This window comes from Mus pahari, chromosome 1 (assembly GCF_900095145.1).
Source record: "Mus pahari chromosome 1, PAHARI_EIJ_v1.1, whole genome shotgun sequence".
NCBI classification, from domain to species: Eukaryota; Metazoa; Chordata; class Mammalia; order Rodentia; family Muridae; genus Mus; species Mus pahari.
The window spans coordinates 111,670,637-111,692,394 of record NC_034590.1 but is presented as its reverse complement, the minus strand read 5'-3'; the positions used below and the strand labels follow the sequence as shown (position 1 = coordinate 111,692,394).

Genomic DNA, 21,758 nt, shown 5'->3' with positions numbered 1-21,758 from the left:
CCTCTGGATGCTTCCGGGCCTGCCCGGTCTTCCTTCTCCACGTGACCTGTATCCAGGCATTCTCTGGTCCCGGGAAAGTCGGGAAAGTCGGCGGGCGCGTTCCCGAGAGCCGTGCGTAAGCCTGGAGTAGGGCACGCCTGCGCCCGGGCAGAGTTGGAGGCGGGTCCGGGTCGCCCCGCCCCTCGCCCGCGTCTCACGTGACCCGTTGAGGGCCAAACAAGCGGGTCAGCTGACTCCGCGGGACTGCGGCGTCATCCTGCCTATAAGCCGGCGACCTCTGGCTTTAAGCTTTGCTCTCTTCGGGCCTCCGCGACCATGAAGACCCCTGGCGTCTTGCTGCTCATCCTCGGCCTTCTGGCTGCGTCCTCCTCCGCGATTATCAGGTGAGGACCCGCTCTGGGTCCGGAGATGCGGGGCTCGTCACCTGGAGTGCCGCGTGCTCCGGCCGTGCTGGAATGCACCTGTGCACCCAGCGCAGCCTTCCTCAGGGTCCCACAAACTATGGGGCGAGACACTCAAAAGGCAGGGGTCTCCTGGGCCCCCTTCCACTCCTATGGTCGAACAGGAGGGGAAGGTAGAGTGGCCACAAGTAGTGGGTCTGGCTCCAACCTCCCGTGTGTGCCGTGTGTGTGTGTGTGTGTGTGTGTGTGTGTGTGTGTGTGTGTGTGTGTGTATGTATGTAGCAGGGGCGCTTCTGAGGAGCAGTGCTGCTCCATGGGTAGGATTCTGTTGAATACCAACCAGTCGGAAAACCTAGTAGGCCCTTGTCCCCCTGAAGTTGGGCAGGCCTTTCCTTTTAAAGAACCCTGTTTGACAGCTGTGCACTGGTGCATAGCCCTAGAAGTTTACTCAAAGATGTTCCCTCTGTCCTGGGTGGTGAATCTCTCCTCCTCCCTCCTGAGTTGCACACGTCCCAGAGAGAGAATGTTTGGAGTGGCCCAGTTCAAATACCTTGGAGCTGAGGTCTACCCCACTGGGAACCAGGCCCTTCTCAGGCCTGTGGACTTGGCCTTTGTGCTAGATGAGGCCTTGGTGGTAGCCTGAGTGTTTTCCCACTTTGTGATGAAGACCCTGTTCATGGCAGGTGGATGAGGCCGTAGGCTTCGGGAGTAGAGCTGGCTCAGCCGGCTGGGCACCGGGGTTGGGTGGGAAGGAGCCCAGCCTGTAGGCTGCAACCTGGGGGTGGGTAGCCTCAGTGGAGCCATTGTAGGGAGTGACCTAGGCTTGATCATGCCCTGGGCTTGCCTGCCCTACCCTCAGGCTTCTCTTCTCTGGGGAGAGGTGTTGTGGACTCCAGGATCCCTGAGACTAGGCACCAGAAACAATGCCACACTCTTAGGCTTGTTGGCATGTTTCCTGACCTTTGCAGGGTGTGTGCCTCCCCCAAGCCCCAGGCCAGAAGCCTGCCTCTTCCAGCCCACTACTCTTAGGCAAGACTCCTATCTCTCAGAGCATGCACTGCGCATGCCAGGAAAGGTCAGCCGTGACCTTGGCTACAAATCCCTGGGCAGAGAAGTTTCGTCAAGTGATTACAGATCAGCTCTCCTTGGGAACAGGAGCAAACTGGGGGGTGGGGGTGGGGTAGGGGGTGACCTGGAGGACAGGGCAGGGACCCCTCTCCCTCGGCTATCTGATGGTGGCGACCCCTATTTTGTTGTCTGCATCAGGGCCGCAGGAAGCATATTCCGGGCCTTGAGTCTGTGGTGGTAGGACATGTAGGTTTCTTGGGTGAGAGTTGCCAGATTGTGTGCAGGGATGGCTAGGAAAAGCATGGGGGAGTTGGTGTTGAAGTCTCTTGGATGGTTAGGAGAAGAACCTCCAGGGACTGTCCAGGATGATGATGTCACTGTAGGCCTGGTAGGGGAGGTTGGTGGGGCTCCTTTTTGTAGAGTCCACGTGGGAACCGATGTGGCTAGGGGCCAGGTTCAGTGGGTCAGCTGGAGTCCTGTGGTGCACCTTGCTTTGGATGCACCTGTTCCTCCTCCTCATCGTCCTCCTCTTTCACCACCTCCTCCTGGTGTAGGATTGGGTTCCCCAGGGTACCAGGTACAAGTGCCTGGCCACACCCTAAACAGAACCCACTTGCCAGTAACCCAGGGAAAGCTGGAGTAGACAGCCCGAGCAAGAGCTGGCCCAGTATGTGCTGTTTGTTTCACTCAAGGGTGACTGAGAACCACCTGACTGGGGTGTGGTTGGTGAGGGAAAGGGGTGGGCACACTAGCCTATCCTTGGACATGAGGGGCGAGCTTCTGTGACTGAACTGAGGAGTCTGTGGTAGTGATAGGATGTCCTTAGCTGATTCAGTGGGCCAGTGGGCCTATGGCCTTGGGGCAGGATTTTGTGACATGTTTTGGCCATTTTGAGATTGTTTAATTTGCTAGAGGCACGGAGGTACATGCCTGGCTGGCAGTCATTCTGTACTAAAGGACTGCCCTGGCCCAGCCTGGGGTATTCTGGGGTGGGAGGTTGGAGAACACAGCAGTCAAAGCTGGGCACTAACATAACCTCTGTCCCATTTTGACAGAATCCCTCTGCGCAAGTTCACATCCATCCGTCGGACTATGACGGAGATGGGCGGCTCTGTGGAAGACCTGATCCTTAAGGGTCCCATAACCAAGTACTCCATGCAGTCATCTCCTGGGACCAAGGAGCCAGTGTCAGAGTTACTCAAAAACTACCTGGATGTGAGTGGAGTTGTATTTTGGGGTCTTGCTTTGAGCAAAGGGTGAGTGTGGAAGGGGCTAGCTCCCTGGGCTAAGTAGTCAGTTCTTCATGGAAGCCCACCCCACAATATACCATCCCTTGCTTAATAGCCCCTCATTATTGCTATCCTAGAATCCTTGCTCCTCTGCATGGGGAGCCTGCTCAGACTAAAGGATGGGTTAGGGTGGCATTGCTTGGTATTTGCAAAAGGTTCTTCCTGGGTCTGAGATTCTTTTTTTTCCCTTTTTGGGAAGTGGGGGGTGGGTTGGTGCTAGGACTGAGCCTAGGTACCCCTGTAGGATGGGCAAGTCCCTGAGCGATATACCCAATCATGACCTCTCCAGCCCCACATTAAGTCTTGGACATAGACTTCTCAGTTCAGCTACCACTGGGGATGACTCTCATCCTTAGGACTGTCCATGCTGACAGAGCGGCCTAGAACTAAACCTAGCCTGGTGGGAGCCTGGGAGAGAGTTACTGGACCTACATAGGTCCACCTTGCTGTGCCTCCCTCTGTACATGTCCTAGGGGAGGCCTCTGATCCCCTTTGCCTTTTTCTCAAGATCAGCCTGCCTCTGCTTTTTAGCGCCTCCCTTCCCCCTTTCTCTGGGGTTTGAACCAACTAGGGCCTTGTACATCATATTAGGCAAGCTCTACCTCTGTACCCACTTCTTTTTCTTACTTTTGAGATAATTGCCCAAGCTAGCTCTGAACTTACCATCCTCATATCTTGGCCTCCTGAATGGTTGAGGTTACAGGTCTGGCTCAGCAGCCCACTCTCCTTGAAGGGAATGTAGGCCCCGAGGAGAAACATTCAGGAAGTCACATGGTGAGCTGCTCTGAGCTCTGTGGAAGGTTCTGGGCCACAGCCTGGCATCTCTTACGTCCACCACCACCACCACTACCACCGCCTGCCAAGTCTTATAAGCCAAGGATGACTTTGCACCTCTGGGCTTTGTAGTCCACTGGGCTAAATTGGCAGTGCCCCTGTCTTGTCTGACCCAAGCTATGACAGTGACAGGAAACATGAGACCCAGGCTTGTGACTTCGTGAGGAAGGTGGAAGGTCGATCTGTCTGGGTCTAGCCAGCTATTTCCTAGACAGGCTTACACATGTGCAAAGTACAGTTTGCTGAGTAATCCCCCTGGACCCCTCCCACCAGCTACTTCTCTAGGGCTTCTTTCTGACACTAACGGGATTGGACCCTGGGTCTTGTATCCACCAGTGGCTCAGCTCTTTCCTGGGCAGAGAGAATGTGAATGACCCACCACCACTAGTTAACAGCTGGACTTCCCCTCAGGGGGATTTGGGAACCTCTGTGCTCGCCTAGCCTCTGAAGTTGGCAGGCCTGGTGAACTCTGCTGTCTGTATGAATAAATGGGAAACCAAGGCCAGGTTTCCCTGCTCTGACGCGGTGACTAAGGTGGGGCAAGTAGTGTTGCCCCCCATGGTGGCACCTCTCATTTTTTTCACAGGACAGTCTCTGGTCTAAGACCTGTAGAGCAGGGGCAGGCAGGAATTAAGGCCTTCAGTCAGGTGTGATACTCTGAAATAGCAGAGAGGCCTTCCTGGCTACCTTTATTCATGGCTGGTCTTGCGGAGGGCCAGGCCTGCCTGACCACTAGCCTCACCTTCCATGAGCCCAGTTCTTCCCCCCGACCCACAGTACAGTAGGTAAAGGGACCTAGAGTTCTGGAGTTCAGTACTGGGTCTCAGGCCTACTCTTCTACAGTCTATTCTTGGGAGTCCCTTTCCCCGTTCAGGGTCTAGTAGTTGGAGATGCATGTTCTAGCTGAGGCCTGGATCCCAGGGCACTCCCTCCCTCAGCCGGGCCTTTCAGATTTGATGCTCTATATACCTCCTCTTACCTTGATGAATATTATTTCTTCCCTAGGCCCAGTACTATGGTGATATCGGCATCGGAACCCCCCCGCAGTGTTTCACAGTCGTCTTTGATACTGGCTCCTCTAACCTGTGGGTCCCCTCCATTCATTGCAAGATGTTTGACATAGCCTGCTGTGAGTGTCTGCTGTCCTCTCTCCCGGGACCCTTTGAGATGCCTGGCTCTGGGATGCTCTGGCTCTGCCATGTTATACTCTCAGCCATGCTCGGTGGCCTTTGGAACCATCAGGGTGACAGAGGCCCTTCTGTGAGGATCCGTGAGCAGCTAATATCTATTTCCCTCACTCTAGAGGGTGGGGTTCTAGCCCTATCTCTTTGAAGTTCAACTTTAAAGAGAGTTGAAATATAGTTGAGGCTGTGGGAGGCAGGTTGGACTTGAGATTTGCTGGTGCCTGGATATAGACCACCTCCTGGACAATATATCAAACAGGCTCTGTTCTTCTCTTCTGCCCTGAAGTACCCACTAACCAGGTCTTGTCAGCTGCAGCTTTGGTATAGAAGCTGGGGATCTTGCTGGTCAAGGATAGAGCAAGCTGAGGGCTGGGCAGGCTGTAAGGCCAAGACCAAGGCTTTGTATGTATAGCCCATGGTCCAGGGGTCCTCAGTGTATGGGCATAGGTCATGGCCATAGGCCAGATTGGAGAGTTAGCCTGAGCTGCTGGCCCCACAGCACCCCGGGGAGGCAGGCAGACTAACAGACCTGATCCCCTGCAGGGGTCCACCACAAGTACAACAGTGACAAGTCCAGCACCTATGTGAAGAACGGCACGTCCTTTGACATCCACTACGGCTCAGGAAGCCTCTCTGGGTACCTGAGCCAGGACACTGTATCGGTGAGTCCCTGGGGCCTATCCTTGGAGCTGTCATGGCAAGGGGTCCATCATGTGAGCAACTACAGCTGAGGAGAGAGGGCATGGTGTCCCTAGCCCAACTCCAACCATATCCTAAGATAGCTGCTGAATTTGGATGACTGTGGTAGTGCTGAGTGATTGGGAGCAGGGGCTAGACTATTAGGATGCTGTTTGAACAAAGGCCCAGGAGCAGGAGAGCCCAGCATGCCAAGTGATGAGGGAGCAGATGGGAAGAACATGGGGCTGGGCAGCCTCAGTGTGTGCAGCTGGAGGGACAGTCAAGAGTTCTCAGGGTTGGCAGAGTGAGGGGAAGAGTCAAAGGTGGGACATAGAGTGTCAGCTAGTGGGGACTGCCACCCTGAACGACTGCTGACACAGCCTGGTCTGGTCAGTGAGCCGTGAGCAAATCTGCTGCTGGGGTTGGGGACACTGGCTCAGGAGGACTGTGAGGAGTGCTTTAGATTGAGGTGCCAGCAGAGTCTTCTTTTTTCTTTCTTGTTGGTTTTCCAAAAGGGTTTCTCTGTAGCCCTGGCTGGCTGTCTTGGAAATGACTCTGTAGATCAGGCTGGCCTCAAGCTCACAGAGCTTTGCCTTCCTCTGCCTCCCAAGGGCTGGGATTAAAGATGTGTGCCACCACCTCTTAACTGCCAGCATACTGTCTTCGGAAGGCCTTGATGAAGGTCTGGGCCAAGGCCAGGCCTGAGGATGGAAAGGGTTCCGAAGCTTGTCGAGGCTGAGATGGGTTGGAAAACCCAGTCTGTGTTGGAACAAGTACTGTGAAGGAGCCAGGAGGGAGAGTGTCTGGACTGGGCTCTTTGTCTGTAGGAAGATCTTATCGTTTGAGCTTCTTTAAAGGAGAGGCCATTCACTCCTAGGTTAGCATCAGGACAGCAGGGTTGCAGGGACCAGAGATCAATTCGGCCAGGATGGGGCAGGAAGCTGCCAATCCCATCACCTGCCCTTTCCCTGTCTGTGGAGGGTTCCTTGTGGTACTTCTCAGGGGCCCCTCAGCGCACAGGATGTTAGCTGCCTGTGTTACCGTCTTCCGCAACAGCAGCTCTTTCCACTTCCTGCTCTGGTTCTATCTGCAGCCACAGCTTCGTGGGACGGGCTAGCTGATGGTAGGCAGAGAGTGTGGCTTCATGGTGACAGTTGGTTACCCAGCTGCTCCGGCTGCAGGCTCCGTGGCTTGTCCCCAAGTCCAAGGGCAAGAACGACACTCACGGTCCTAGTGGATGTAGATGTGGGAGGGTGTAGGCGAAGTGGGAGCTGAGGCAGTATCGTCTCTCTCCTGCTTCTCGTGTCTGGTTAACACAAAGTCCTCCTAAGTCCCTCAGAGAGGAGCACCGTGCCCTTGTCTTCAGCTGTGTGCCTATGTCAAACACTTCTGTCCACATTCTGCTCTTTTGACGGTCCTGAGGGGGAATGTCAGCCGTGATGGATGTGTTCTGGCTTGCAGGTCCCATGTAAGTCTGAGCAGTCAAAGGCAGGAGGTATCAAGGTGGAGAAACAGATCTTTGGAGAAGCCACCAAGCAGCCTGGGATCGTTTTCATCGCAGCCAAGTTTGATGGCATCTTGGGCATGGGCTACCCTCATATCTCTGTTAACAACGTGCTTCCGGTCTTCGACAACCTGATGCAACAGAAGCTGGTGGACAAGAACATCTTTGCCTTCTACCTGAACAGGTGCAGCAGGAGAGGCGTGGCTCTTACCCTCCCTTGAGCTCAGCTTCAGGGCAAAGGATGTAGGTGGGACTTAAGAGTCTGTGCTGTAGGCTTGGCTTGGCATCAGACCTAAGGGTATCTGGTTGGTAGGAGTTAGTTACTTTACCTGCTTGGGAGAGAAAGCCGTGTGCCAGGGACTTCAGGAGATGCTGGTTGCCTGGGTCAGAATCTCAGCTGCTAGGGTCCAGGCACCGGTGAGAGCAGATGTGGTCTCTGGGCTGCTGGTTGCTAGGGGAGACATGGGTATGAGCTTTCTGTGACACTGCTCTGGGGACAGGGACCAGGAACCTTCCCTAGGGCAAAGTCAGGAGTCACTGGGGAGGACCAAGAGCCCTGGGTTATGCATTGAGAGTGGCCTTGGAGGAGGAGGGGTGTCTCTCCCTGAGAGATTTGGGAATCTTTCTGTTAGCAGAGATCCCCCCTCCCTGCACACACCCTTGCAAGGAGCCTCCATCAGGCCTGTCCAACAGTCTTGCTCAGGAACTTTGCAAGATGGGCAGCTGGGTATATGGGGCTCCTCTTTCTCTGGGTTTAGCTCCTGGGTGTGGGTGGGGTGTAAGTAGGTGGCCTACTGCTCTGAGTTGCTGCTGCTGACCACACCCTCCTTTTCTGGGCTGACTTACTTGCATGTCTAGCAAGGGTAACCTCCAAATGCCCACCCCAAGCTCTGTCTCTAGGCCTGAACCCTGGCTCCTTGTTGAGGGTTACTGGCCCCATGGCAGCCCAGAGTCTTCTAGTTTTGCTTTTCCCATGTTTAAATGGTAACTACCCAGCTTAGCTCTGGGCAAAATGGTTCCCTAGAGGCAGGGACGTGGATGAATGAATAGGGTCATTGACTTCTGGCCTCTGCTTCCTAGCATAGGTGGGTGCCCAGAAGTTAGCCAGCCTGGGTGTAATGGCATGTGCCTTTAATTCCAGCACTCAAGAGGCAGAAGCAGGAAGATCTCTGTGAGTTCGGGGATAGCCAGAGACATCAAGAGATGCTTTCTCAGAAAACAAAAACAAGTTGGCCAGGTTGAAGCCTGGAGACCTGTCTTTTCCCAGTCCCATGGTACCTTAGGGGCAAGTGGCCCACAAATACCACTTTCCTCTAAGTCTCAAGGCTCTGTTATAGGATCTCAGGATACCCATCATCCCTTGCTGGAGCCTGTCTCCTAGGAGGAGCCCCCCAGGCTCGGCAACTAAGAAAGGATATGGTAGTTACAGCCTGGGCCCCAGGGCACTTACTCTGCCAGTTGGGTCCCTGGCTGGTGACCCAGAGGTGTGGCTGCTAAGTAGGCAGGTGTGAAACCAGCAGAGTGAGGGGCGAAGGGGCTGCGGCTCTGTGACCAGGCAGTGTGGGTAGAACGTGGGCGTGGGCGAGGTGAGGAGAGGCAGGGCCAGTACCCATTGTGTTTCCGCCCGGATTGCAGAGATGATGACAAGCCAAAGCCAGGCCAAGGTGGAGACTTAGGCAAGGGAACAGGGTGAGGCTGAGGGATCCATGGGCCAGGAGGAAGATAGTTACAGAGGCCTGCCAGGATCGTAGCTCCTGAAATGAAAGCTTCCCTTCCGTTTTGGGTAATCGTGCCCCAGAGTGATGCCTGGCCAGATGTGACACATTACCCAGGCCCCTCAGGTTGGAGGTGGCAAGCTTATATACTTACTTGCTGGTTGCTGAAGAACACTTACTGTTGTAGCTACAAACCACTCTCCCTGTGTTCTGTTTGAGGGTATCGTGTAGGGGAGTTGAGAGAAAGGTTTAGAGGAGAAACACAGTGATAGCAAGTGCCACGTCCATGGCTGAAGCCAGCTCAGCTTCTCAGGACTGTGACCCTGGCTTCCTCTTAGAAGCCTGCCTTGGGTTTTGCCAGGCAGAGAACATCCCTGTCCCGCAGCTCCAGCCTGACTCTCAGCCTTGAGCTTGACTATCAATGGTTGACCCTGATCACCCCCAGCCAGCATCCTGAAGAGAAGGGCCAGCTGTACCCAGCAGCTTATGTGGGACTGGGCTGGAAGACTATACCTGTAGGGCCAAGGATGCTCAACAAGGCAGCAGATGTGTGCATGAATGGGAACTTTGCTAAGGATCCAAGCCCTAGGCTGGGTGAGCCCTAGGCTTATCCCTGGCCAGGCAGGGCACCATGAATGTGTCATGGCAGAAACATAAACAGGCATGTTTCTGTCTTTCAACAGTGTTAGAATTTATTAACTTTTAAGTATACATGCTAAATAAGTTTTATTTACTGTAACTTGCCAAGGAATCCCAAATTTACCTGATAGCCAACCATTGGCATTACTGATTCTTTTATTCTGATTTTTTTTTTTTAAATGTGTGTCTATGTGGGAGTATATGCATGTGAGTGCAGTTACCAGTGGAGGTCAGAAAGAGGGTGTTGGATTCCTAAGAGCTGGGAAGTGAACTCAGTCCTCTCTAAGAACAACTAGCTCTCTTAGCCACTGAGCCATTTCCCCTGCCAGTTCTATTCAGATCTTAATTTAAAATACTAAGAGCTCACATGTTACCCTTCACACAATACTGTCTATATGTTCAGGTTCCAGACTAGCTAAGAAAGGGCTACAGAGCCCAGAGACGCTGTGTAGAAGTTGGAAGTAGAGAGCTGATACAAACACAGAGAAGAGTAGGGAACTGCCTAAGAAGTGGTCACAGACACAGAAATGTCAGTTGCAGGTTTTGGTGACAGACCTTTTCCAGGGTCACTTTGGAAGTGCACCGAGTTCAAAGGCAGGAGAATCTGTTTGAGCCTACACCCTGGGGACAGAACCAAGGGTTCTTTGCCAATGACAGAATTCCTGGGCCAGGCTTGTTGGTAGGCTTGCTGCATTTCAGTCTTAGGTTGTCCCTTTGTAACCCCAGGTGAGGGGTTGTCATTTCTGGTGTGACTGATAAGCTGGAGTCTGTATGAGCTAGGATCCGATAGTTTTAGTTGTGGTTTTATCAGTTCCTTTCTCCTGGTGTGCCGAGAGGTGGGAATTTGCTTGTGTAACTAAGATATGGAGTCGGTCTCCCTACTACTTACACTCAGAATGGAGTAGCTGAGGCTAAGGATGTTCCTTTCAGAGCAGGTCCACCTGTCCTCAACAGTTCCCCAGGTCTCTCCTAAGGGGAGCCCTCCTTGGTTGCCCCACTTAATCACCTTCCTTCTGATGTCTGACCCTTTGCTAACACCTCTGAACTAGTGGGTAGAGACTGACCACTTACTTCCTCCCAGGGACCCAACGGGACAACCCGGAGGAGAGCTAATGCTTGGTGGCACTGACTCCAAGTACTACCAGGGGGAGCTGTCCTACCTGAACGTCACTCGAAAGGCCTACTGGCAGGTGCACATGGACCAGTGAGTCGTGGGTGTTGCTGGGGGCTGGGAGTGTTATGTAGGGGTGATGTTTGGGAAGCCTGGGGAAAAAAAGCAGGTGTCTATCAAGGCCGGGTCTAGACAAGCTATGCCCTGTACTCACCTGTGACGGGGTAAAGTGACTGATACATCTTTGCCTCATAGGTTGGAGGTGGGCAGTGTGCTGACCCTGTGCAAGGGGGGCTGCGAGGCTATTGTGGATACAGGGACATCTCTTCTGGTGGGGCCTGTGGATGAGGTGAAGGAGCTGCAGAAGGCCATTGGGGCAGTGCCTCTTATCCAGGGCGAGGTAAGCTACTGGGCTGTGTGGGCTGGCCAGCTGGCAGAGAGGGTTCCGGAGGCCATACCTTCAATACCACGTTCTCTCTTGTGTATCTTAGTATATGATTCCTTGTGAGAAGGTGTCCAGCCTGCCCTCGGTCTACCTGAAGCTAGGAGGCAAAAACTATGAACTACACCCAGACAAGTATATACTCAAGGTGAGTAGGTGTGAGTAGGTGTGGGAGGTGGCAGTGTGAAGCCGGGACACCTTGAGTGAAGTGGGTACCGTGTGATCACATGTGCCTATTCTGGCCTTACAGGTATCGCAGGGTGGAAAGACAATCTGCCTGAGTGGCTTCATGGGAATGGACATACCCCCTCCCAGTGGGCCGCTCTGGATCCTGGGCGATGTCTTCATTGGTTCCTACTACACTGTGTTTGACAGAGACAACAATAGGGTCGGCTTTGCCAAGGCTGTTGTACTCTAACTTGCTCCTTCTCCACCGTCAGGGAACTGGATCAGAGTCCAGTAGAGGAAGCCAGCCAGCCCCATCCCTCCACCTGCCCCATTCACACATAGTCACACTCACCTAGTGTCGCTGGGCCCTTGGGAGGCCTGGCTGGAGCTTGTCCAGCTTTTCTGTTCTGTGGTTCCTCACCCTGGGTTCAGATTGCTGCCCTCTGCCCGTCTGAAGGAGGCCAAGGCCCACTCAGTACACGAGGCTGCCTTCCAAGGCCCTTACTGGTTTAATAGCTGCTGAGATGGATTGTCTTGTCCTGCCACCCTTTGCTGTGTGGGCAGCACTCTGATGCAGGCAAATGGGTCTTAGGATCCCTCCCAGAAACCTGCTCTGACCCAGACCCCTCACCCAGCTTGGGGATGGCACCAAGTTCTACTGCCCCCCCCCAACCCTGGCCTGACAAAGGCCTGAAGGTGAGCAGGAAGGAGGAAGAGGACAGAAGTAAAACTATGAACCTGGGGGGTTACCTAGGGCCTGACCCCACCCTCCTGGGAAGCCATGCCTCAGCCTGGGGTAGAGATAGGATGACTGACTGGTTTTGGCTGGCCTCTGCTGCCCTCATCTTGGGCTAGGCAGCTGGGAGCCAAAGTTGAAATACAAATAAAGTTGTTTTGGGCCTCTACCTCTGTTGGTGTGCTGTGTACTGTTTCTGAATTGGGGCCTTGGGGACAGAGCTAGCTAGACCACTGAAACCCAGTGCTACCGAGAGTTAATTCGGGGACAAGCTGGCTGCTGGGAGTAGTGGGGGTGGGGGGTGAGGAGTGTGCTAGAGCCCAGACTTAGCTTTCAGCACCAGGCCAGCGAACAGAGGGGACTCCTGAGGCCCTGGCTTGCTATCTGGTCTTGTGGGCAAGATGAGTCTGAACCAGAACTGGCAGGTTCTGGGACCTCAGTCAGTAGTCAGAGGCCGGATGTGGCCTTGGCTGGAGGCCGTGGAACAGGCCTAGAATTCTGGGTTAGGTCCCGTGTTGAATCATTTTCAGAGGTGGCCAGGCCAGCACCTGCTGTGCTCTGCCAGGGAAGCAGCTTGTTCCCAGAAGAAATGCAATAAGCCTTGATGGGAATCTTGGGCTCCATACATTCCCCTTTCAGCAGTCAGTCCTTTAGGCCTGGGTCAGAAAAGCCATCTGCTCGTCCTGGGTGCCTTGGGCGTCTCCCTGCCTGGGCCTCTGCCAGGCCCAAGAAGCAGCCTTCTGCTTTTTGAGTCAAGCCAATGCTGGAGCCTGCCTGGCTGCCTGGGGTCTTGGAGTTGAGAGGTCCCTGGTCACGGGCTTCAGTTGCTCTACAAGCATTGGTGAGAAGGTTGGGTTTCAGGGGGCGGGAGAAGTGGGTGAACACAGGTTCAAATACAACAGTGGAGGCAACCAGCAGGGTTTTAAGTAGAGTAGGAGTTACTGAGTGCTTGCTTACTGGTAGGGTAGAGATTCCTTTTGGAAACAGCTCTGGAATCTTAGAGCCCCTTTCCCACACTAGCAGGTGCGGGATATAGGGAAGTGTGACCTTTGTCACCTTTTGGGGTTGTCACAGCACTCTTTGCCTGCTGTCATTGTTTTGGTAGGAGGGTTGGGGAGGGGAGGGGTATATGTCCCATAGCTAAGCCCTGTTAGGTTACTTCTGGAGAATGTTCACCAAGGGTTGTCAGAAGGCCAGTAAACATGGACCCAGTGTTCTCTGTCTGAAATCTGAGCAGGGAGTCCCGCAGGGACTGGCAGGGCTTCTGGAGACTGGTGTTATCAAAGGCTTGTGCACCAAAGCTGGAGACAAAGCTCCTCCCTCCCCTGCGGGCCTGAGGCTGAGCTGTGCTGCCAGGCCTGCACGCTGGGGCTGCTGTTTCCGCAGATGCCACCAATGCCACTACCACCACCCAGGGATTCCCTGGGGAGGACTCCAGACTCTAGCTCAGGGTTCACATCAGTTTCTTAGCTGAGTGACCTTCACATCTGCCTTCAGGCCCTGGGAAGAAGTAAGACACTTGCTGCAGGCAGGGCTAGGGAAGCTAACTTTACTCCAGTTTTCAAATGGTGGGTGTTTCTCCCCTCAAGCCCCTGACCAGGGTATTAGTGAGGCTGGACCATACCCAAGTCTTGCCCTGAACAGTGTAAGGGTTGGGACACTGACTGCAGAGCCGGAAAGCTGGCTTTTGGAAAGAGGATTCTAGCTCAGCCTTCACCTTGCCAATGACCTTGAGTGGACCCTGCCCGAGGGCCAAAGGGCCAACCCTTCTGCTTCCTGAAGTCTGAGGCTCCCAGGCCAGCCTCGCCAAGGACAGCACCTGACTTAGGTTGTGTGGTAAGCAGACTGTCAGGAGTGCAAATGGATGTAATTAGTTGGGTGGTACACAGCCGCACACAGGCTGGGGAGGGAGCGTCAGCATGTTTGGTTGTCAGGCCCTTGGGATTCAAAGGAGTGGTGGGGTTGGATGAGGGAGAACTGACTTCCTGGCACAGCACACTTGCCCCCAGGCTTATTGGACCAACAAAGCTAGGCTCCATGAGGGAGTGCCCAGAAGAAAGCCAAGAAACATGGGAGGGGTCCCTGCCACTGTGGAAATTAATTCCACCTACTCAAGGAGAGTCTCTTTTCTTTCTACACTTAAGATCCACTTCACACTGAAAATTCCTGACATGCAGAAATGAGCTGTGCCAGGGGTCAGTAGGGGTCAGAGGTGGGGTTTGGGCTGGAAAGGGAGGAACTTGGCATGGGGCAGGGCTTAATCAGGAGACAGGGCTTTGAAGAAGGACTCAGGGTTCAGAGAGCCGAGGTTCCAGGAGACCAGAAAGACTAGGGCCAGGCAACCCTGGAACACTCTGGAAAGGGTCCCAGAGAAGAGCTAGGGAGAATGGGATCCAGGAAGGCAGAAAACAAGGCTTTTACACACAGTTTGGGGAACTTCAGAGTAGGGTGAAGAGGACCTACTGAGAACTCCATCCCCACATGGTGAGGTAGGGGTTCTGAGGGAGGGAGGGCAGTTGGAGACTCTCCATGGTGAAGGAAGCCCACTGGGGCTTCTCTGGAGCTGGGGATCAGTTGAGGACAAATGTGGAAGAGAGACTGAGGATGGGAAGGGGCTGAGGTGGGGAGAGAAAAAACTGCTTGACCCTGAGTCTTAGAGGACCGGATTGCTTAGGGCAAGTCACGTGTGAGGGCCGAGCACTGTCAGGGCCAGAAAGAGAGGTCATGAGTGGGCACACAGACTGAGCTTTAAGGAAACCAGTGTAGGGGTGTCTGAGAGGAACCAGGCTTCGGAGTAGCACAGCTGTCCCTGAGGGCAGAGCAGAACTTGTGAAGCAGGGACAGGCAAGCCTGTTACAGGTCAGATCTTTCAAGTCCCTGTTAGGATGAACATATTAGAACATATTAGAGCCAATGAACCAAGCTTGGGTGACAGGGACTCCAAAAAGGGGGATCAGAGCAGGGTTCTGAAGATTGTTGGTGAAGGCCCTGGACATTGACCTTGGGGACTTGGGAGACAGAATTGAACAGAGACGAGTGTCCCTCTGGGGTTTGATGTGTTGCATCCCAGTCAGGTGGGAACTATGATCTGCAGTGTGTAGACTTCAAGGGACCAGAGACTCCAAAAATAAGCCTGATTAGAGATGGGGACTAGAGCAGCTCAGACAGGGCTTAGTAAGGAGCGAGGTTGGAGCCCAGCTGGGCAGGATCAAGGAAGAGGTGGGTGAGGGCTTAAAAAGCTGATAACAAGACATGAGAAAAGGCTAGGATGGCCACGGGACTGAGGGAGGCAGGTGGGACTCAACAGGGCAGGAGGAAGAGATGCTAGGTAAAAGGGGTTCCAAAGGCACAGATCTTGGAGCAACAAGGCTCAGGTGGAAGAAATGTAGGGAGAAGGGGGATCAGCCGTGGGAATAAAGTGTAATGCTCAGCAGACAGACTTGCCAGGACTTGAGGACCCGCAAGAGAATTTGAGCACAGGTGGACTGGGGTAGCAGTGGCTTGGTGGTCGGTGGGTATGAGAGTCATGCAGCTCATAGGATAGAGGAGCGCCAGCCTTGCCCTGCTCGCGACTCCCTGGGGTCCTGGCTTCCGGGCTAGCGGGCCCCCTCCTTCCCTAGGGAGGAGGCGGAGGTGTCTGCGACGCCGCCGTGAGTCAGGCTCTGGCTGCAGCCGCGGCCGGCCTGGCGCTGCGGAGCGCGCGCGGGCAGCGGGGGAGGCAGCGGCGCCAGCCCCGCTCGCTCCCCGCCCCCAAGGTTGGGCCGCTGGGACGCGATCAGCGGACAGACAGCGGCCCGGGAGAACGGAAGGACGCGCGCGCTCCGAGGCTCAGTGGTCTGACCCACTCGCCGAGTCGCCAGTAGGTGAGCGGTACTGGTGGCTGCTGCAACCCGGGGTCAGATTGGGGACCATCCAGTTCAGCCACAGCCCCTTGCTATCACCTCACCAGCGCCCGGTGCGCCTAGTGGCGCAGAGCTCCGGCGCCAAGCTGTCTCTTGGAAGTGTCCATTTCGCAGAGTGTCATTGTGGGTCTCTTGGTGGCACGGTGGGGGTGGGGGGACAAGAGGGGAGGTGAGTGGCTCTGTGTGACAGTGTGCGCTCCTAGGGTCTCCCAGTGCCGCTTTCTGTTGGCTTTGGAAGGCAGGCGATGTGCGCGAGTTTGTAGTCCTGCACCTGCGCGGATCCTCCGGAGATGTGCCTGAGCCTGTGGGGCAGTGTGTAGCGCTGCGTGTCTGGGTGGGCAATTGTTTACCTGGCGCGTCTGGGCGCGCGAGTGTGCTGGGGCTGGAGAGCTGGGCTGGTGGATGTGTGTGTGGTGCGGCTTGGTGTGTATGTGCTTCAGTGAGCGCTTTTCATTCTGCCAGTCAATGACTAGGGCAGTGTCACTGTAGCTCTGAATGCCCTGAGTGCGTGGAGATGCGGGGGCGCTCTGCTTATCGGCAACAGGGTGTCACTCAGGGTGCTGAGGGGGAGCTGTTGTGTATGTGGTTGTCAGTAGGCGCAGATGGCAAAGCGATGAAAAGCCCCGATGTGCTTGCCAAGACTACTGCGAATGGCTTTGGTATTGGCTGTGGCCGGCTGGGTGGGGGAGGCAGGTGGCAGGCAGACTGGCAGCTGGCAACCTCACAGGGATTTCCATCTCCGGAAGACCATTTATGGGACTGTAGGGGAGATGCTGCAAGGCTCCAGGTTGGGTGCTACTGGGCGCACAAGACCCAGCAACTCCTCACTCTGTCCCTCCCTCCAGGCCCAGGGCCCCAGCCAGTGCCCAGCCCTGCTGGGAGCCCCGGCTAGCACCACGGACGGCACCCAGGAAGCCCGAGTCCCCTTGGACGGGGCCTTCTGGATTCCCAGGCCACCAGCAGGTTCGCCCAAAGGCTGCTTCGCCTGTGTGTCCAAGCCTCCTGCCCTGCAGGCTGCAGCGGCTCCAGCTCCTGAGCCTTCGGCCTCGCCCCCCATGGCACCCACTCTGTTTCCTATGGAGTCTAAAAGCAGCAAGACTGACAGCGTTCGGGCATCGGGTGTCCCCCAAGCCTGCAAGCACTTAGCTGAGAAGAAGACCATGACGAACCCCACCACAGTCATCGAGGTCTACCCGGACACCACGGAGGTGAACGACTACTATCTGTGGTCCATCTTCAACTTTGTCTACCTCAACTTCTGTTGCCTGGGCTTCATTGCTCTGGCCTACTCCCTCAAAGTGAGCCTGGGCAGGGGGTGGGCAGGGTTATGGGGGCTAACAGGATGTAATGTCACTTAGTGGATTCCAAGGTAGAGCATGCAAGCCCAACCAGGAGACCTCTTATGGATTCAAAGAGACAAGGCTCTGGGCTGGGAGCAAAGGGCCGCCCCTTCCCTTCCTTACACTGAAAAGGCTTGACCCATTTGGGGAGTCGGGTAGGTTCATCTGCTCTGTACAGCTAGCTTAGTTAAGTCGTTGAGAACAGGCATTCAGAACTCAAGGTCCTTCGGTCAGGGGACATGGGAGTCAGCGTGGCCAGTAGCCACACCTAGGTAAATGTGATGGAGATTGCAAGGAGCCGGGGGTCAGGGGGGCTTGAAATCCTGTGCCTGTGGGAAGCAGAGAGGATGCTCTTAGGGCCTTTGCAGATCCTCTTACCTTGGCCCATCTCTAGCAGTTCATTTGCCAGACACTGGTACTCACCATCCTGGTCTGTGGTAGACGACCAAAGCCTGATGACCAGACTGGCTAGGGGAAAATGACCTAACCCCACCTAACCTGTACCCACAATGACTACAACTTCCAGGCCCGTCTCCCTCTTGTACGAGGAATCGGTGGCTGGAAACAGAGCAGGGTGACAAGCCTTTGGGACCCCTTATCCACTCCTAACCCTACTCCTTCCCATGACAAAGTGAGAGAAACAAAGACAACTTGGGGCTAGGGGTAGGGGGGCAGGGGGAGCTGTGATAGATGGCCTCTGTGTCTCAGCCCTTGTGTCCCAGGTAAGGACTGAGCTTTCTTGGACTGTTGGAGCCCCACCAGCAGGGTACAGGAACAGTGCCTGGGTGCCCTCCTCCCATCCTGCATCTCCGGAAGGAAGGGCTTGGCTCACAATTACACAGATCATCACTTCCTGAGCCCAGACTTGAATGGCCCAAGACAGATGCAGTCCAGAAATCGCAGCTGCCCAGCAAGGAGGGGTGCCAGGGGCTGGGAGAACAGAAGGAAGGGTGCTACAGGGATTTACAAGTGAAGGCGAGACTGACCTGGGAGGAAGGGTCCCCAGGTAGCTCATCCCATGGTTCATCTGCAGGCATGAGTCCCACCTTACCCTGCATCACGTGCTTGGCCACTAGACTCTCCTCTTTTCTTCCTGACTCATGCTCAGCATATCACACCATCATCATGCCTTCTCCTCCAGGCTTGGGCTTCTCTCCTTTACATGTACCACATGGGAGTTGTGTACATGAGTGGGCATGTCTGTGAGAGCATGGCATTGCATGCATGTACTCATGTGCCCACATTGTATAATTCATTGTGCGTGCGGAGAGCATGAGTGTGCATTCGAGTGTGTTGCATGGATGGGAATGCTTATATGGAGTGCGGATGCTTGAGTGTATGTCTGTTATGTTATGCATGTAATCATGTGCATGCACATGTGCATGTGTGTGAGAAAATGCATATGTTAGTGCAACTGTGTGTGAATGTGCATGAACATATATAGAGATGTATATCTAATTGCATGTGAGGGGTGGCAGCCTAATCATATGCCTACATCCACGTAGGTGTGTATATTGTGAATGGATACATGTTTGAGTACAATGTATGTGCATGCAATGTGTGAGTCAATATGTGTTTGCATATAAGTGCACCACAGATGTGTGTGTGAGTGAGTGTGTGTGTGTGTGTGCGTGTGCGTGACTGGTTCTGCTGAGAAGACCTAGGGACTTGGGATGTCCTAAGGCCAGCTCAGCTCTGTTCTCTGGGGCCGTGCCAGGCAGTGGGCACCATTGCCAGGTTGCTAGTGGAACATAGCCTCCCCCTGGTGCCCTCTTTCCCTGTGTTGTCTACAGCCTGAGGGTTTGGGCATGGCTGCCTGGGCTCTGGTCCGGGAGCTGTCCCTTCCTCCCCTGGCTCAGGCTGTCTCTGGCTGGCTGGGCAGGGTAGCCCATCTGGTGTGGGTTGTAGGTAGGTCAGGCATTTCTGGATGGTTATGAGTTTGTACAGGGATGTGAGGTTGACACTTTGGAGGGAAGAGAGGGCTCACTTTCTCTGTCACATTTTGCTCTGTGAGGTCTTTCCCAGGAACAGTGGACAGGCCTTGGGGCTTCTTGGAAGGATGTGCAGGGTCAGCAACTCTGACCCTGGTGCCTGGAAGCAGCCCACCTGTGCATCTAGCTGCAGCCTTCTAACTAGCTGCACCTGCCACTCATGCAGCTCATCACAAGCATGGTCAAGGACGGTAGATGGAACAAGGGTCAGGAGGACTTGGGGCTGGCTTTCCAGCCACCTTTCCTTGCTGAGCCTTTCCCTTATCTGATCACAAATAGAGACGGTGCTGTTCAAGCCATCCTGGGATCAGGTGGAGCTGGCGGGCTGGTGTGAGATGCGGCTGTCTGCTGTGTGCATACACTGGCTCACAGTTATCCCCTCTTTTGTATGAAACCTGTGTCTCTCCTGCAGAGCCTCTAAAGCCTTCTTGTCTTCACATCTGCCTGCCCCATCCTCAGGACCAGTGTTTCAGTGTCCAAAGCATGGGACCATCCTGGGGGAGGTCTAGGATGTTGTTTGGCTGGACAGAGGATATCATCTGAGAAGGTATATAGTCAGTCCATTGTCTCAGAAGATGAAAACCACACTGAACTTGGGGCCAAGTAAGGCTCCAGGCAAGGGCTTCTGGGAGGAGGTAGTATTTCCTGTGGGTCTTGAAGGATGGATGAAGGCAAAGTTCTACCTGGAGAAAGGAGCAGACACCGAGCCTGGCCATCCTCTGTGGGGAGCAGAGTGCCAGCATGTGGCAGCGGCTTGATCTGTGCTTATTAGGCAGGAACACCTGAAAGAATGAGTTAGGAGGGTAGGCTCTGATTGGGCTTTGTATGTGTGCATCTGCTCATCTCATCCTTCCTGAATATCAGTGCTACCAGCCCATCCATTCAACTACCCTTTGTAGGCATCAATTTTTTGCAACCTACTTTTAATAAGGGTTCAACCTTTCCTCCAGCCCACCAGCAGAGATAGTGTAAGAGAAAAGTTATTAGGATATGAAGGAAGTCGACTTGTTCAGCAACAGTTCTTTGGGGGTGAGATTGATCTTCTTGGACAGCAGATCAGTCTTGTAGCAAACACCAAATACTATTCAGCAGCTGCAGACCAGTTCTCTAGGCAAGCAGACAGCAGACATGAACCAGCAGCTACAGTCAAGTCCTTTCAGCAAGCAGACACCAGGCAGCTGTAGTTCAATCCTGAAGAAACTGCTAGGCTCGACAACCAGCCTAAGGTGGGGCCTCAGAGGCGGCAAGCTGCCATAAGGGACCTCATGAGCAGTTCTTGAGGAAGTTTCTCTCAATGGCGGAGTTATCACAAGTTGAGCTCAACAATGCTATTAAGGCCAACCAATACATGCGTATCATTAACGAAGAATACCGAGGTGGAGCAAACCAAACCAAGGTCCGTCTCCCACTGTCTGTGGGGCCATATTTATACTCCTTCTTCATGAGTCCTTTCATATGTTTGTTATATCAAAACATACTTTTACCATGTCTGCTTCAGGAAAAGTCTTTCATGAATTTTCTTTAGCAAGAGATCCTTTCACCTGTGTGCCCCAGCAAAACATCATTTAACATAATTATCTTTCCAAAGAAAGTAGAAATTTCACTTCAGCCCATCTTTCTACCTATCTATCCATCAACCCATCCATCCCACACCCATCCACTATGCATCTACCCATCTACACATCCATCCATCCACTAAGTCAGCCACTTATCCATCCTCCACCCATCTATTCACACCACACCTACCTCTTTATGCTTTCGTCTACCCTTGTAGCCATCTATCCATCCACATCACACTTATGCACACCTAGCTATTAATTTATCTCCTTACCCAACCATCTGCCCATGCAGTCACCCATCCATCTACTCACCCACCACCCATCCATGTATGCAGTTGTCACAGCCATTTACTCAGTAATATATGTCATATAATGTCATATATATCATAGAATGACATTTCAGGCAACAGCAGGTCTCATACACAAGACTTCATCACCTAGTAGTGTCATAGTTGATTTTGTGTAGACACTCTGTGATGTTAACAGATGATGAGGTCACTGGAGTTTCTCAGGTACTCCTCATTAAGTGATGCATGGCTATGTCAATCCATCCTCCACACTGACTACTACATTCAGACAGCACCAGCCTTCCCTCACCTGTCGACACACAGTCATTGTCCTTCTGACTCTCTCCTACTGTCCCATCCCATCCTTACCAACCTCGACACTGATGCACTAGACTGTTTCTCTAATGTCATTTTCTCATAACACCCCCACTTCGTGCACCAGCCAAATCAGTATGCTCACTGCCCTCCATCGATGCATGGTTTGCCACATCCCACTCCTTGCCATCATTCACCCACACCAAGCAGCCGTATGTGCCTCTTGTCACTCGGCTTCCCTCTCAGTCCATCCATCCTTCTACCCCCCCTTTCTATTTCCCACCCATGTATCCATTTGTCCACATTAATTTTCTCTCCTCTCTTGTAGTTCCCCTTTAGCCTCACAGGCTGAACTCCCATCCATCCATCCATCCATCTGTCCATCAATCCATCCATCCTCACTGGATCTATGAATTTAATTTATTTATCCATGTACTTGCACACGCCCTCCTCATGTTTTCATGAATTTATCCATACTCTCATGCATTTACACACACACACTCACACACACACACACACTCACACCCCCCCACACTCACACCCCCACACACATACACACACTCATACACACACACACACTCACACACACACACAC

General features: G+C 53.8%; 2 protein-coding genes across 2 annotated transcripts in view; both read left to right on the top strand.

Moving 5' to 3' along the window:
- The first annotated feature begins 203 nt into the window (after nucleotides 1–203).
- Nucleotides 204–11,943, top strand: Ctsd (cathepsin D). The gene is made up of 9 exons (XM_021210459.2): nucleotides 204–383; nucleotides 2,525–2,684; nucleotides 4,598–4,721; nucleotides 5,320–5,438; nucleotides 6,916–7,142; nucleotides 10,394–10,516; nucleotides 10,679–10,823; nucleotides 10,915–11,013; nucleotides 11,116–11,943. The coding sequence occupies exons 1-9, from the start codon at nucleotides 316–318 to the stop codon at nucleotides 11,281–11,283; spliced, it is 1,233 nt and encodes a 410-aa protein (XP_021066118.1). The 5' UTR covers nucleotides 204–315; the 3' UTR covers nucleotides 11,284–11,943.
- Nucleotides 11,944–15,459: 3,516 nt separating this feature from the next.
- Ifitm10 (interferon induced transmembrane protein 10) overlaps nucleotides 15,460–21,758 on the top strand; it is a 17,034-nt gene continuing 10,735 nt past the window's right edge. Inside the window, exons 1-2 of the mRNA XM_021219800.1 lie at nucleotides 15,460–15,632; nucleotides 16,517–16,969. Coding sequence (XP_021075459.1) covers nucleotides 16,727–16,969 — 243 coding nt within the window. The 5' untranslated portion in view covers nucleotides 15,460–15,632; nucleotides 16,517–16,726. The remainder of the gene's footprint in view (nucleotides 15,633–16,516; nucleotides 16,970–21,758) is intronic.

Bases quoted from the DNA above. Each gene is read 5' to 3' on its own strand.
- Ctsd (XM_021210459.2), top strand. From the start codon at position 316: ATGAAGACCCCTGGCGTCTTGCTGCTCATCCTCGGCCTTCTGGCTGCG. The intron at 5,439-6,915 runs GTGAGTCCCTGG...TCTGGCTTGCAG, and splicing joins TGAGCCAGGACACTGTATCG to GTCCCATGTAAGTCTGAGCA. The intron at 11,014-11,115 runs GTGAGTAGGTGT...CTGGCCTTACAG, and splicing joins CAGACAAGTATATACTCAAG to GTATCGCAGGGTGGAAAGAC.